Below are 16,500 nucleotides of genomic sequence, written 5' to 3'. Positions count from 1 at the left end.
CACAAAATTATGAATTTCTTAAATATGTCATAGCATGTACCGATAGATGTTACACTCGGAAAACTCTTGAATTATATACCCGGTACATTTTATATGGACTATTTCATCCCCTTTGTCATATCATACTATCTTCACGCCTGACACTAACATACTTACAGTAATACTTGGAGGCTTGGTTCCAAGTTCACGATCTTCCTGATAACAGTAAATTATGGTGAATGAAACCTAACTGACTGCAAGACCTGAAGCAAGCTTGGTGCTACGGCACGTCCTTTATGCATGCGTATTTCTCTTCTGCTTGTAGCTCCAATTCTTTATCGGAATGGTGTACGGAATCCAAGGATTGTTAATAGAGTGCGACTTTCCCAATTGGATGCAGTATGCGGGCCTAGTCTATGGAATAACAATTATCACCCTATTTATCAACTTTTACATCCAAGCATACCTCAAGAAAAAGCCCACGTCTAAATCAAAGGTAAATTAGTTTTTACACTTTTTGTTTTCTCTGCCGTTTTAGATTCAGTTTGTGACCGGAATCGTGCATGCTGTTCAGTCGCTGACGAATGGTTGCGACTTCCCGGAAGCTCTACACTGGGCGTTGATAATTTACGCGTTCACCATTCTTCTTCTGTTTCTCAACTTCTACTTCCACACCTACTTGAAATCTCGATCAGCCAAGACCAAGGTAAAACCATGAGCCCAGACTTGCACCCACAACGGTCGACTTGGTGTCGTCACGGCGGTTGTTCTAAGCAGTATTCATAGTGACGATCAGCGTACCATTGTCCACTGCTAGCGAATAGTGGCTACAGGGGTGGAGGTTTGTGTGGCTCAGCAGGGTAGTATCCTCATGGTGTAATCACCATCATCACATAGTTTCAGTATGTTGCACACATAGTTGGCCAGAACTTCTCATTATAGGACTGAAGCAGGTAGGTAGTGGGCTCGTTACTTTCAGTTCAGTCATAAGAAATACAAAATGTATTTGGATGGCAGTGTTTGGGTGTTATGCTTTACCATGGGTAGGCATTATGCTTTATTATAGTTGGGTGTCATGCTGTATGATGGGTGGGCATTATTCTTTTTGATGGGTGGGCATTATGCTTTATGGGTGGTCATTATGCTCTATGATGGGTGGGCATTATGCTTTATGGGTGGGTATTATGCTCTATGATGGGTGGTCATTATGCTCTATGATGGGTGGGCATTATGCTTTATGGGTGGGTATTATGCTTTATGGGTGGGTACTATGCTCTATGATGGGTGGGCATTATGCTTTATGGGTGGGTATTATGCTCTATGATGGGTAGTCGTTATGCTCTATGATGGGTGGGCATTATGCTCTATGATGGGTGGTAATTATGCTCAATAATGGGTGGGCATTATACTATTCTATGGATTGGCATTATGCTTTAATGATGGTGGGCATTATGTTTTATGATGGGTAGTCGTTATGCTCTATGATGGGTGGGCATTATACTCTATGATGGGTGGTAATTATGCTCTATAATGGGTGGGCATTATACTCTATGATGGGTGGTAATTATGCTCTATAATGGGTGGGCATTATGCTCTATGATGGGTGGGCATTATGTTTTATAATGGGTGGGCATTATACTCTATGATGGGTGGTAATTATGCTCTATAATGGGTGGGCATTATACTCTATGATTGGTGGTAATTATGCTCTATAATGGGTGGGCATTATACTCTATGATGGGTGGTAATTATGCTCTATAATGGGTGGGCATTATACTCTATGATGGGTGGTAATTATGCTCTATAATGGGTGGTAATTATGCTCTATGATGGGTGGGCATTATGTTTTATAATGGGTGGGCATTATACTCTATGATGGGTGGTAATTATGCTCTATGATGGGTAGTCATTATGCTCTATGATGGGTGGGCATTATACTTTATGATGGGTGGTAATTATGCTCTATGATGGGTGGGCATTATACTTTATGATGGGTGGTAATTATGCTCTATGATGGGTAGTCATTATGCTCTATGATGGGTGGGCATTATACTTTATGATGGGTGGGCACTTTATGCTGATGCAACCAGGATATAAAAGATGAAAGCTTTCAAAGCTCATGTTCGTAACCATTCATAGTGGATCTGTCAATATGTACAAGAGATGGGGTGAAAGGGGTAACAGACGACCCAGAGAGAAAATGGGGAACAAAATATTTAAGATACTTTTAATGGGAGTGTATGTTTTCATTCTCTTGTACAATTTTTAGTTTTAAACTTGTTGGAACTTGAAGGACCAATAGCATTTTTCCTTCAAAACAGCTAAATTAATCCAGACTGATATAGCATTTGTCACAATGAAAGTATAGCATTTCTTCAAAGATTATTTGTGTCCTAATCACATTAAATTTTTGCCTGTTCAAACATGTTATTTCAAATTGTGTACATGGCTTACCGAGTCACATGTCTACATCACATATTGCCTCTGCTGCAGGGAGGGGATTCAAAGGCACAAGTCTCCAACGGCAAAGTTGCGAATGGTACAACACGAGGTCACAAGAGGAACGGTAGCGTTGTAACAGCCAATGGTGTTATTGAAGCCAAGAAGGACAAATAGACTGGTCAAGAAGTCGTGTGTGTGGCTAGCCATATCTCTGATAAAATGCCACTGAAGTCGGAACAACAATACACCACATCGTGCTATAACAGGAAGGACAAGATTCATTAAGCAAATCATACCTGCATTGACTATCCATTCAAAACCTGTTAAGATTCATTAAGCAAATCATATATCTGCATCGGGTATTGATTCAACTTCTTTCCGGGTACTGTTATTTTCAAACATTTCATTCGGCAAGAGTGGTGTAATACTCACTTGTCTTATGATAGACAAGAAAAATCTCACTATGCGGTAGTTTGAATCTTCATTGATCTTAGGTACTAAGCATGCAGTTGGTAGTATCATCATGAAATTAGTATCTATTTTGAATATATTTATTGTCCATAGGGCATTATTTCATCATTGCACACTATCGGGGGGGGGGGGGGGGGGAGGTGGTGTCATACCCTAATCTAGTTATTGGATGGATGTAGTTCAAATTTATTAACTTTAAAAATAAAACAAGTGTTAACTACGTAGTTTTGATCATATACAGTGAACACCAAACACCATTCTATAACTATTTTATTAGTGTCTTGTGATGCTGTTGAGCCGTTCCAAACCTATCTCCATGACAACGACTGTTTGGTTGTAGCTAAGAAGCACTGGTGATGTTTCATTTCCATATATAATGTTCATTACATGTACCTTGAAATCCATCAACCCACACTACATGATGTTCTTTTCTGGGTGATTCATTCTAAGGAATATATGTGTATACATATGGGATCAATCTCATTAAGATCAAATCTCTTACTCCAATAAAATACCTCTCTGAGTGGAGAAATGACTGAATCAAGTGGTACGGAAGTGGAGTCATATCATTTAGAAAGCTGTGAAAGAACTGAGTGCAATGAGATTGCATTGAATCAACTTAACTGTTGCGTAAAAGTGATACCTGCCTTAGATCCGTCACCAGGACCAAAGTTAACTGCTATGTGGAGCAGATTCATGACATCTCAAGTTACCTACTGCAACAGTTCACTGTGTAGTTACATAACGGCACTAGTAACTATTATCAATGTGCCTATATAGGAAACATCCTCAGTATATACCAGACAAGGTGCCAAAACATTCTTCTTACATACTAATTCAGATCAAACTATTTGGATATTAATTTTGTGTAAACATGTGCCATTGTATTTTGAGAACACATTCATTTTGAAGTGTTAAAAGAAGTACTGTGTCTCGGTTTGGAAACCAAAGTTGAATGGTATTTCTTTAGCTTCCTGGTTGATAGAAGCTGATAGATTGTGTTCTCGTACATCTCAGGGGCTTGTCTCACATCTTGGCTGCTGAGCAGCCATTCAAAATATTCCTCTTATAGTGTTGTTCACAAATAAAATGTGATCTTCATAACACAGCTTTTCTTGAACTTATGAAAGGTTTATATCCATTTTCTTCATATCTAAACATACCGGTACCTCATCTAATTGATTATGCTTTCAGTAGATTTTACATTTACCAGTCATGTCATCCTTGCATAGTTCCATTGTTTGTGCCTGTCAGGTGGATTGCATATCGCCATATGATTTCAATTGCTTCAAGAAGTCTTGGTTTATATGATGCCAACACTATTTCCTGGAGTCTCTGTGCAGGGCATACTTTGTCTTGATGACGTCTCTTCACATGACATTCCTGATTAAACTCTATAAATAAGGCACTACTTAATTTTGGTATTATTTTTTAAATATTACATTTAACGGGAATTTCCTTTCATTCATTCTTGTTACCAAAATATCAAGTTGGTGTAAGAAATGATTTGTTGATGTCACTCTGTGACTTGTTCTCCCTCAACACAGAGCTGACTTAACCTTGACCTTGTTCAAGTTGTTACCACATGACATGGGTTCACTACTATAGGAATTTCGATGACCTTTACATGTTTGTATCGTCTCTATACAAGATTGTTATTTTACACTGTCAGATCCCCATCTTCATCTTAATAGAATTTTACTGCATATTTATGACCCTGAATCTGTTGTTTTACTTCATGAAGTAGTAGTTTTTGAACCACTCTTGTCTATGCATATACAGCTGCGATAAAATGAAGCCAAAATGCAATAAAGTGATCCTTTGTTGATCATTAACAAACAGTATTTGGGATCCCCTTGATTACTGTTTTTGTTCATTTTAGTGTTTTTCCTCTTTCTGATCGACGAAACATGCTTAAGTCATCAGTGAGTACATTGTGTATACTCTATGTACATTGTATGTGTCGATGAAGACTTGAGGAAGTCAATACCTGTCATTTGTACATACCATATTCCTATTTAATCTCTCCTGTATACATAACATGAACAAAGTGTTCAAAAACGTTTTTGAAGTGAACTTGTTTTTGTCAGTTATTTTATATAATAAATCTAGTAAATTTCACATCCTCTAGTTTGTGATGATTTTTCAAAGATTCTAGTGACTTGGCATGGTCACTTGGTACTCCTAGCATGTTGGACGGTTTAAAACAATACTTTGACTGTCTGCTTAGACTAGTGGTAGAGCGTCCGCCCAGAGGACGAAAGGTCCAGGGTTTGATCCCCATAATATGTTAATAGATGGTACTTGTTGCTACCCTGTCTGGTGGTCGGCATTCAGTTAACCCACGCTACATTTGTCTACACTCAGTTTACCCACGCTACATTTGTCTACACTCAGTTTACCCACACTACATTTGTCTACACTCAGTTTACCCACACTACATTTGTCTACACTGTTTACCCACACTACACTTGTCTACACTCAGTTTACCCACACTACATTTGTCTACACTCTACACTCAGTTTACCCACACTACATTTGTCTACACTCAGTTTACCCACGCTACATTTGTCTACACTCTACACTCAGTTTACCCCCGCTACATTTGTCTACACTCAGTTTACCCCCGCTACATTTGTCTACACTCAGTTTACCCACGCTACATTTGTCTACACTCAGTTTACCCACGCTACATTTGTCTACACTCAGTTTACCCACGCTACATTTGTCTACACTTAGTTTACCCACGCTACATTTGTCTACACTTAGTTTACCCACACTACATTTGTCTACACTCAGTTTACCCACACTACACTTGTCTACACTCAGTTTACCCACACTGCATTTGTCTTCATTGCTAACATACATTTCTGATTAAACTCTATAAATAAGGCACTACTTAATTTTGGTATTATTTTTTAAATATTACATTTTACAGGAATTTCCTTTCATTCATTCTTGTTACCAAAATATCAAGTTGGTGTAAGAAATGATTTGTTGATGTCACTCTGTGACTTGTTCTCCCTCAACACAGAGCAATAGTTGACAATTTGGGAGTGAAGATCATGTTCCTGTCTGTGCTGGCAACACCTGCTATGATTTGTTGGGAGTGAAGATCACGTTCCTGTCTGTGCTGGCAACACCTGCTATAACTTGTTGGGAGTGAAGTTCATGTTCCTGTCTGTGCTGGCAACACCGGCTATGATTTGTTGGGAGTGAAGATCATGTTCCTGTCTGTGCTGGCAAGCACCTGCTATAACTTGTTGGGAGTGAAGATCATGTTCCTGTCTGTGCTGGCAAGCACCTGCTATAACTTGTTGGGAGTGAAGATCATGTTCCTGTCTGTGCTGGCAAGCACCTGCTGTGACTTGTTGGGAGTGAAGATTATGTTCCTGTCTGTGCTGGCAACACCTGCTATGATTTGTTGGGAGTGAAGATCATGTTCCTGTCTGTGCTGGCAAGCACCTGCTGTGACTTGTTGGGAGTGAAGTTCATGTTCCTGTCTGTGCTGGCAACACTTACTGTGACTTGTTGGGAGTGAAGATCATGTTCCTGTCTGTGCTGGCAAGCACCTGCTGTGACTTGTTGGGAGTGAAGTTCATGTTCCTGTCTGTGCTGGCAACACTTACTGTGACTTGTTGGGAGTGAAGTTCATGTTCCTGTCTGTGCTGGCAACACTTACTGTGACTTGTTGGGAGTGAAGATCATGTTCCTGTCTGTGCTGGCAAGCACCTTCTATAACTTGTTGGGAGTGAAGATCATGTTCCTGTCTGTGCTGGCAACACCGGCTATGATTTGTTGGGAGTGAAGATCATGTTCCTGTCTGTGCTGGCAACACCTGCTATAACTTGTTGGGAGTGAAGTTCATGTTCCTGTCTGTGCTGGCAACACCGGCTATGATTTGTTGGGAGTGAAGATCATGTTCCTGTCTGTGCTGGCAACACCTGCTATAACTTGTTGGGAGTGAAGTTCATGTTCCTGTCTGTGCTGGCAACACCGGCTATGATTTGTTGGGAGTGAAGATCATGTTCCTGTCTGTGCTGGCAACACCTGCTATAACTTGTTGGGAGTGAAGATCATGTTCCTGTCTGTGCTGGCAACACCTGCTATAACTTGTTTGGAGTGAAGTTCATGTTCCTGTCTGTGCTGGCAACACCGGCTATGATTTGTTGGGAGTGAAGATCATGTTCCTGTCTGTGCTGGCAACACCTGCTATAACTTGTTGGGAGTGAAGATCATGTTCCTGTCTGTGCTGGCAACACCTGCTATAACTTGTTGGGAGTGAAGTTCATGTTCCTGTCTGTGCTGGCAACACCGGCTATGATTTGTTGGGAGTGAAGATCATGTTCCTGTCTGTGCTGGCAACACCTGCTATAACTTGTTGGGAGTGAAGATCATGTTCCTGTCTGTGCTGGCAACACCGGCTATGATTTGTTGGGAGTGAAGTTCATGTTCCTGTCTGTGCTGGCAACACCTGCTATAACTTGTTGGGAGTGAAGTTCATGTTCCTGTCTGTGCTGGCAACACCGGCTATGATTTGTTGGGAGTGAAGATCATGTTCCTGTCTGTGCTGGCAAGCACCTGCTATAACTTGTTGGGAGTGAAGATCATGTTCCTGTCTGTGCTGGCAAGCACCTGCTGTGACTTGTTGGGAGTGAAGATTATGTTCCTGTCTGTGCTGGCAACACCTGCTATAACTTGTTGGGAGTGAAGATCATATTCCTGTCTGTGCTGGCAACACCAGCTATGATTAGTTGGGAGTGAAGTTCATGTTCCTGTCTGTGCTGGCAACACCTGCTATAACTTGTTGGGAGTGAAGATCATGTTCCTGTCTGTGCTGGCAACACCGGCTATGATTTGTTGGGAGTGAAGATCATGTTCCTGTCTGTGCTGGCAACACCTGCTATAACTTGTTGTGAGTGAAGATCATGTTCCTGTCTGTGCTGGCAACACCGGCTATGATTTGTTGGGAGTGAAGATCATGTTCCTGTCTGTGCTGGCAACACCTGCTATAACTTGTTGGGAGTGAAGATCATGTTCCTGTCTGTGCTGGCAACACCGGCTATGATTTGTTGGGAGTGAAGTTCATGTTCCTGTCTGTGCTGGCAACATCTGCTATAACTTGTTGGGAGTGAAGATCATGTTCCTGTCTGTGCTGGCAACACCGGCTATGATTTGTTGGGAGTGAAGTTCATGTTCCTGTCTGTGCTGGCAACACCGGCTATGATTTGTTGGGAGTGAAGATTATGTTCCTGTCTGTGCTGGCAACACCTGCTATAACTTGTTGGGAGTGAAGATCATGTTCCTGTCTGTGCTGGCAACACCGGCTATGATTTGTTGGGAGTGAAGATCATGTTCCTGTCTGTGCTGGCAACACCGGCTATGATTTGTTGGGAGTGAAGATCATGTTCCTGTCTGTGCTGGCAACACCTGCTATGATTTGTTGGGAGTGAAGATCATGTTCCTGTCTGTGCTGGCAACACCGGCTATGATTTGTTTGGAGTGAAGTTCATGTTCCTGTCTGTGCTGGCAACACCGGCTATAACTTGTTGGGAGTGAAGATCATGTTCCTGTCTGTGCTGGCAACACCGGCTATGATTTGTTGGGAGTGAAGTTCATGTTCCTGTCTGTGCTGGCAACACCTGCTATAACTTGTTGGGAGTGAAGTTCATGTTCCTGTCTGTGCTGGCAACACCTGCTATGATTTGTTGGGAGTGAAGATCATGTTCCTGTCTGTGCTGGCAACACCAGCTATGATTTGTTGGGAGTGAAGTTCATGTTCCTGTCTGTGCTGGCAACACCGGCTATGATTTGTTGGGAGTGAAGATCATGTTCCTGTCTGTGCTGGCAAGCACCTGCTATAACTTGTTGGGAGTGAAGATCATGTTCCTGTCTGTGCTGGCAAGCACCTGCTGTGACTTGTTTGGAGTGAAGATCATGTTCCTGTCTGTGCTGGCAAGCACCTGCTATAACTTGTTGGGAGTGAAGATCATGTTCCTGTCTGTGCTGGCAAGCACCTGCTGTGACTTGTTGGGAGTAAAGATCATGTTCCTGTCTGTGCTGGCAACACCTGCTATAACTTGTTGGGAGTGAAGTTCATGTTCCTGTCTGTGCTGGCAACACCGGCTATGATTTGTTGGGAGTGAAGATCATGTTCCTGTCTGTGCTGGCAAGCACCTGCTATAACTTGTTGGGAGTGAAGATCATGTTCCTGTCTGTGCTGGCAAGCACCTGCTGTGACTTGTTGGGAGTAAAGATTATGTTCCTGTCTGTGCTGGCAACACCTGCTATAACTTGTAGGGAGTGAAGATCATGTTCCTGTCTGTGCTGGCAACACCGGCTATGACTTGTTGGGAGTGAAGATCATGTTCCTGTCTGTGCTGGCAACACCTGCTATAACTTGTTGGGAGTGAAGATCATGTTCCTGTCTGTGCTGGCAACACCTACTGTGACTTGTTGGGAGTGAAGATCATGTTCCTGTCTGTGCTGGCAACACCTACTGTGACTTGTTGGGAGTGAAGATCATGTTCCTGTCTGTGCTGGCAACACCTACTGTGACTTGTTGAGAGTGAAGATCATGTTCCTGTCTGTGCTGGCAACACCTACTGTGACTTGTTGGGAGTGAAGATCATGTTCCTGTCTGTGGGGAAGGCCCCTATCATGTGACCACTGGCTGGCACAAACACAGGCTTCACACTGGTGCTGGTGATGGCCACCCCTGAAAAAGCAGATGGTGCTATATTTTTCTCTTTTGCATTGCAAAACAGTTGCATTAAAGTTTTAAAACAATAATACAAGAACAGTGTTCCTGCTGGCTTTTGAAACTGCCAGTCCTTGTTGAATGGCAACTCAAAAATTACCAGTCCACCCAAATTTTGTGTCAGTCTATAAATAAAAAAACATATGAAAAAAACCTGGTTTTAGTTCTCAGTTAAGTTCTTTAGTTTTCAAAGCAATGCCGTCATCTCTGGAGTAACATAGTTAGATCTACATGTCACAAGTTTCTTCTTTTTTTTAATATTTCGTGGCAAATTAGACAAGGGGGAACCCTGATGGTAACAGACAAGCTAACTTCGTTAAAAAAAAAAATACTTTTATGAATATCGCCAATGTTTTTTTCAAATACAAAGATTTATGAGGTACTTTATTTGCCGGTCCATAGGGACTGGCAGTCCAGCGAATTAAACAGGAACACTGAAAAAGCGGCAGAATGGATCGAACATGATGCATGACATCCATGATAACAAGACCTGGTAAGCATGGCCCTTACACTGTAATATATCCACAATAGTACCTGGTAAGCATGGCCCTTACACTGTAATATATCCACAATAGTACCTGGTAAGCATGGCCCTTACACTGTAATATATCCACAATAGTACCTGGTAAGCATGGCCCTTACACTGTAATATATCCACAATAGTACCTGGTAAGCATTTCCTTACACTGCAATATATCCACAATAGCACCTGGTAAGCATGGCCCTTACACTGCAATATATCCACAATAGTACCTGGTAAGCATGGCCCTTACACTGCAATATACCCAAAAAAGTACCTGGTAAGCATTTCCTAACACTACAATATATCCACAATAGCCCCTGGTAAGCATTTCCTTACACTGCAATATATCCACAATAGCACCTGGTAAGCATTTCCTTACACTGCAATATATCCGCAATAGCACCTGGTAAGCATGGCCCTTACACTACAATATATCCACAATAGTACCTGGTAAGCATGGCCCTTACACTACAATATATCCACAATAGTACCTGGTAAGCATTTCCTCACACTGCAGATTTCTGCAGGCAATTTTAATGATAAATATATCCATTTAGCAATAATAAATGTTTAAACGTCCACATCTAATGCATTATATATTCCAATTGTTAACGTTTGTGTTTAAACTAAAGCGTTGTATTGGAAACATATGTACTGGTCCTGTCATTTATATTGGTTGTAAGTGTCAAGTTTTTATTTTGACATCACATGTGCCATGAAGATACCAAATAGTGTACACTTTCCGGCATAATAAATTTGTTATGGTGTCTTAAGTTGCCGTACCGGGTATACGGTGTCATATAAGACACCATAAAGACACCATTACTAATAATGTCCAACAGTTTCTTTTCCCGCTTAATAAATGGGACTGAGAGACTAGGTAAGCACATCTTATGTATACATTATTTACGAAAGATTCCTTTTGTTTCCAAATGAGCATAATATTTTTTGACTATAGTAATTTCACCATTCCTCCAAACTGCATCTTTTTAAGACTGACACCTACCATTACAGTGTTGATGTATCCTCTCTGCTAGAGCGAGCCCGCTGAGCGCTGCCCCCTGAATACAGGGGCTCACCAGCCAGTCCCCACAAATACCCACATTACTGAAGCTGTCAAACACACACTCCTCATCTGTTCCCAACACATTCATGGGCACAGCTGCCCCCCACAACTGTACTCGGGAATACACGACGGCGGGGAGCTGGCCCTTCCCCGTGGCCTGGCTGAATGCATCGAGCAGCTTGCTGGTAACGCCTTGGGCCTTCCCCGGGGGAATGTTCTCCTGAGGAACCTTGTTTGCTGTGCCGAACTCTCTCGTACTAAACACTGTCCAACATTCAATCTTACTAGCAGGAAATTTCTGTCCTAGCTTGGCAGTGTTGTTTGCAATCCATGATATATCTTGATGTTCAACATGTGCTCCCTGAAAGGGGAGTTTAAGTGGCTCTCTGAATGCAACCAGTAGAACCCACAATGAACAAAGTTGCATCCGTGGATCCCTGGAGACAAGATGATCCCCAAACCTCACTGTCAGCAGTCTATGAATGTCGGGTACTCCAGCGTTTGACATTAACTTGTCAGCACACTTACCATTGTGAGCTACAACCAAATAGTCAAAGAAGCCATACTTGTCTACCTGCCATTTCCTAGACACACTGTCGAAGCTGACACTGCCAATCCAACAAGGCCGCTGTACTTTGACAAGTGATGCCAGACATTCCACCACAGACCTCATTCCCTCACTGCCAATAAAAGCCTGAGTGATATTAGCATCTGTCGAGAATCTGCCCTTCTTGAGATGTCCAATGTTACCTGACCACACTTTCACTGCCCCTTTGGAGTGCAGAAAACTGACAATTTTAGCAAACCTTTTGTCCGTGACTGTGAAGTACTGAGCTGAGTGGTCAAATATGTATGTTTTCCCCTCAATCGGCACATGGCGAGATGAGCAGCGACCTCCCACTGCATTTTGACCTGCATGATGAAGCATTAACAACATAAATATATCTAATATACAAATCTTGTAGAAGCACACACAGTTTTATATTTTATTCCAAAAGATTCTTTGAATTATGTAACTGAGAATCACATCAATGGAAAGTCAGAATGTGGCCATTGACTTCTTGTTCCATTGGTCATGCTTGTGCATACATATACAATTTTGAAATGGTTGATAATGCTTCAAATATTGAGCCAGTGCTAACTGTAACCCCCATTTAGATAAATTTACAAATGACCTGGTTAAACTTAATATACATTGTATTATCAATACCTCCTTTCACAGGTCAGCAGATGTGTGAACAAATGTCCTTATACTACAGGGAGTGCCACTTTACCTGTGTCAAACACGGTTACATCGTGAATGTTCAGCTGCCCGAGCCTGGCAGCACAAACCAGGCCAGATACTCCTCCACCCACAATGGCCACTCTTGGGGATTGCATTTGCTGAGGATTCAAAATATTTGCCATCTCATTCTTAGCACCAATGTGATCAAATTCTATTCAACTTTTTAATTCTGCCCAAAGTTAGTTTATAGGAATAAGAGCTGAAATATTTAGTTTAGTAAACATGATGAAAGCATATATTTATGTGCAGCCATTCGGTCAAAAATACAAAGTTGTAAAAAAGGACAAAAGTACACGATAAAGGTCAAATATTACAAATAAAGAACTAAATGTTACTAATAAAGATCAAAATACAAAACAAACGGATGCCAGTAAAAAAATACGAAGCTGAAATAAAGTTCGAAAGTACACAAAAACAGTCAAATGTCACTAATAAAGTATTAAATGTTTCTAATAAACGTCAACATACAAAACAAACAGACACCAGTTAAACAAAAACAAAGTTGAAATAAAGGTAAAAAGTTTGCAATATTGATAGTCAAATGTTACGAAAAGACATCTTAAGAAACAAAAGAACAATGTGTACAAAAGAATGTCACTGAGCACGAGAGGACTTTGACAATATAGAACGCCAGATGACGCTGCAATTTGTAATCATTCCGACTTTAATCGGCTTGTTCCACCGTGTATATGATAACTACATGCCGAGGTTCACGATGTATTACGTCATTCCTCGTGCACTTACCGTCTGACGTATGCATGATGTACATATTGTTTATACACATGGTGCGTTTAAGTATCGTCATCGGGCAAGAGCCATTTCATAAATACAATATACTATGTAATCTGGCATCTGCCTAATTAGTACATGTATTTAGTATACAACATTCAATAAACACTCATTTGATGCTAAACTAGGATAAATCTACAATGATCCAATAACTGTTCATGCTTGGTGCAACACGAGGGTGCTATGATGCCGAGTTTTGTTTCAGACGCACATTTTCATAACATCTGAAAAGTAAACGTTGTGAAATTTGTTTTATTTAACAGCTTTTCGAAAACTGTGTGTGAATAAAATGTTGCCTAATATCTGAACAACAAAAATATACATCAAATGGATTTGTATGCATATGTATAACGTCATACATTCGTTAGGTAAAATAGCATGCCATTAATAAAGAAAATCAATTTTCCTCTATGGCATCAGCGTTCGTTTCCACACCTGATTTATTTCGCTGGTTACATCTAGACCATTGATATTTGTAACAAAGACAAGTTGTAAGTTGATGCTAAAATGTATGCGTAATTCGGGGATGTATACATCGAAGCTGTGTGTGAAATATATGTGATGTAATATGCGTCTCATAACCGGCATACAAGAAACGGGATTTAGTAAACACTATCCAATATGAGGTTCGTGTTTGCTTATTTTCTAAAACATTTCAAACGATTCTCGGGTTATCTGCGACATTTCCGAATTATCATTATTGATGTGATAAACCACACATATACGTGATCACTAATGTGCTGTTTTCGTTATTGAATTTTCCGAGTATATATCCAACATTTAGATTTAAAAACGTACTCGAAATAACGCAGTGAATGGTGATTTAGTAACATATCATAAGTAGCATAATTTTCATATATATTTTTCAGTAATTTAACTTTGCCTAAAAATGGCTGCGTGTGATATCAGAAAAATTAGAATTTCCCACAGAATTCCAATCTGTGAGTTTGTGTAATGTATTTTAAAGTTTATTCAACTTCAAAGTGAGCGTACAACTTGTCTTTGTTGCAAATATAAATGGTCTAGATGTTAACAAGCAAAATACATCAGGTGTGAAAACGAACGCTGATGCCTTAGAGGAAAATTGATTTTCTTCATTTATGGCAAGCTATTTTTCCTAACGAATGTATAACATTATATATATGCACAGTTTCCAAAAAGCGGTTAAATAAAAAAATTCTCGCACAGTGTTCACTTTTCAGATGTTATGACAATGTGCGTCTGAAACAAAACTCAGCATCATAGCACCCTCGTGTTGCACCAAGCATGTACAGATAATTGGATCATTGTAGATTAATCCTGGTTTAGTGCCAAATGAGTGTTTATTGAAGGTTGTATACTAAATACATGTACTAATTAGGCAGATGCCAGATTACATAGTATACTGTATTTATGAAACGGCCCTTGCCCGGTGACGATACTTAAACACACCATGTATACACAATATGTACATCATGCATACGTCAGACAGTGAGTGCACGAGGAATGATGTAATAGGTCGTGAACCGCGGCATGTAGTTATCATATACACGGTGGAACAAGCCGATTAAAGTCGGAATTTTTTACAAATTGCAGCGCCATCTGGTGTTCTTTACTGTCAAAGTCCTTTCATGCTCACTGACGTTCTTTCTTACACAATGTTCTTTCTTTTCTTATGTCTTTTCGTAACATTTGACTATCAATATTGCATACTTGTTACGTTATTTCAGCTTTGTATTTTTTTACCGGCCTCCGTTTGTTTTATATTTTGACCTTCATTTGTAACATTTAGTTCTCTATTCGTAATATCTGACGTTTTTTTGCGTCCTTTTGTCCTTTTTTCATCTTTGTATTTTGTTACCGAATGGCTGCCCATAAATACTCTTCAAAAAAAGAAGTGCAAAATGGATAGTTTGGGCCATAAAAGCTGTTCTCCCCTGGCCCTCCATATCCCTGGATTTGAACCCTATAGAGCAACTGGGGGATGAATTGGATAGATGTGTTTCGCATACTCGTCTCTTCCATGGGCAGGAGGTGTCAGGCCACTATCGATTCCAACGGGGGACATACGCGTTATTGATGGTAGCTCACCTTCACCTTGGACTATTCCCATGCACCAATAACTGAGATGAATACAATCACCAAGTGTTCTCTCCACAACATTTTGGCTCAATACCTTGTACGGTTTCTTGTATAAATGTATTTTCCTACCTCACACAAATATGTCTTTGCGTTTCATTTTTTAAAGAGTATATATTACCAATAAGGGTAGATAGGTCTTGTGTAATAATCCCAGGGTGAATTGGTTAGTTGAGGTGACAGGACATCACACTAATTCCTCATTGAGAACAATATGCGTCATCATCCATTACTCATGAAGTCACAAATTGATAACACAGCAATGTCTGTGCAATGGGCTGATTTCAGTGAAGTTTCGTTGTATGATTGACACTCCATATGTTCCTCATATACTTCCTAGTATGACAATAAGTAGTATTCCCTAGATCTATATGGAAAAAAACCAACATGAATTAAACTCCTATGTATGGTTTATCTGTCACTCCTGCATGAATGAATGTTGGGCTGGGACGAATCCAAATGTACTAGCCGGGTACCCAACCCCCTATTACCCTACCCCACCCGGTGCCCGCTGTAGGTATCAGGAGTTGGGTACAATTTGTCCGATTGGGAATAGTTTGACCGTAGCCCTGGCAAAATGTATTTAGATACACGTATAAAACGATCTGGTCACTGAAACTGACTGAATCTTTATATTTATTCCAACATATGAATGTCAGAAGGGATGCGTGCATAATCAGAGAGGCTAACATTAGTGACTTGTAGTGTAAGTTGTAACCATGGAGTTATAGATAATGTTTGTCATTTAACAATATTTCACCTGACTCACCACGGGTCCTACTCAATACCCACCCGACCAGAGGTGCCTGTCCCATAGCCGAGAGCCGCGATGGTCCTACAGTCAAGACATGACCCTACATCGCGGCTCTTTGCTAGATGTCTCAGTTACAATATAACTTTTGTTACTGCTCCATGCTAGACATACGCTAGTTGGATGACAGTGAGAAAGGTTACTACATACCACAGGGGACGAACTTGTATCCACGACGTGTTGCAGCAGCTTGTGAAGTGCTTACATAAGGTGTAGGTATGGATCAAGGGAGGTAATTCGAAAGAATTATCTCCCT

At 40.7% G+C, this 16,500-nt stretch overlaps 2 protein-coding genes across 4 annotated transcripts in view; one reads left to right on the top strand and one right to left on the bottom strand.

Moving 5' to 3' along the window:
- Positions 1 to 5,013, top strand: part of LOC124142906 (elongation of very long chain fatty acids protein 4-like) — a 16,963-nt gene extending 11,950 nt beyond the window's left edge. For 2 of the 3 annotated variants that reach the window (XM_046511616.2, XM_048385580.1), the window contains exons 7-8: positions 305 to 475; positions 2,473 to 5,013. In XM_046511616.2, coding sequence (XP_046367572.1) covers positions 305 to 475; positions 2,473 to 2,595 — 294 coding nt within the window. In that variant the 3' untranslated portion in view covers positions 2,596 to 5,013. Of the gene's footprint in view, positions 1 to 304; positions 476 to 517; positions 686 to 2,472 lie in introns of all 3 variants that reach the window. The other variant, XM_046511617.2, reaches the window with a different exon arrangement.
- Positions 4,655 to 16,500, bottom strand: LOC124142907 (renalase-like). The gene is made up of 4 exons (XM_048385579.1): positions 16,395 to 16,500; positions 12,516 to 12,624; positions 11,182 to 12,153; positions 4,655 to 9,610 (listed from the first exon to the last, which is right to left on the bottom strand). The coding sequence occupies exons 2-4, from the start codon at positions 12,619 to 12,621 to the stop codon at positions 9,495 to 9,497; spliced, it is 1,194 nt and encodes a 397-aa protein (XP_048241536.1). The 5' UTR covers positions 12,622 to 12,624; positions 16,395 to 16,500; the 3' UTR covers positions 4,655 to 9,494.

Source organism: Haliotis rufescens, unplaced genomic scaffold, assembly GCF_023055435.1.
Source record: "Haliotis rufescens isolate VD_foot unplaced genomic scaffold, xgHalRufe1.0.p SCAF_6, whole genome shotgun sequence".
In the NCBI taxonomy this organism is placed as follows: domain Eukaryota; kingdom Metazoa; phylum Mollusca; class Gastropoda; order Lepetellida; family Haliotidae; genus Haliotis; species Haliotis rufescens.
The sequence above is the reverse complement of the archived record's forward strand: the minus strand, read 5'-3'. Positions and strand labels throughout refer to the sequence as shown.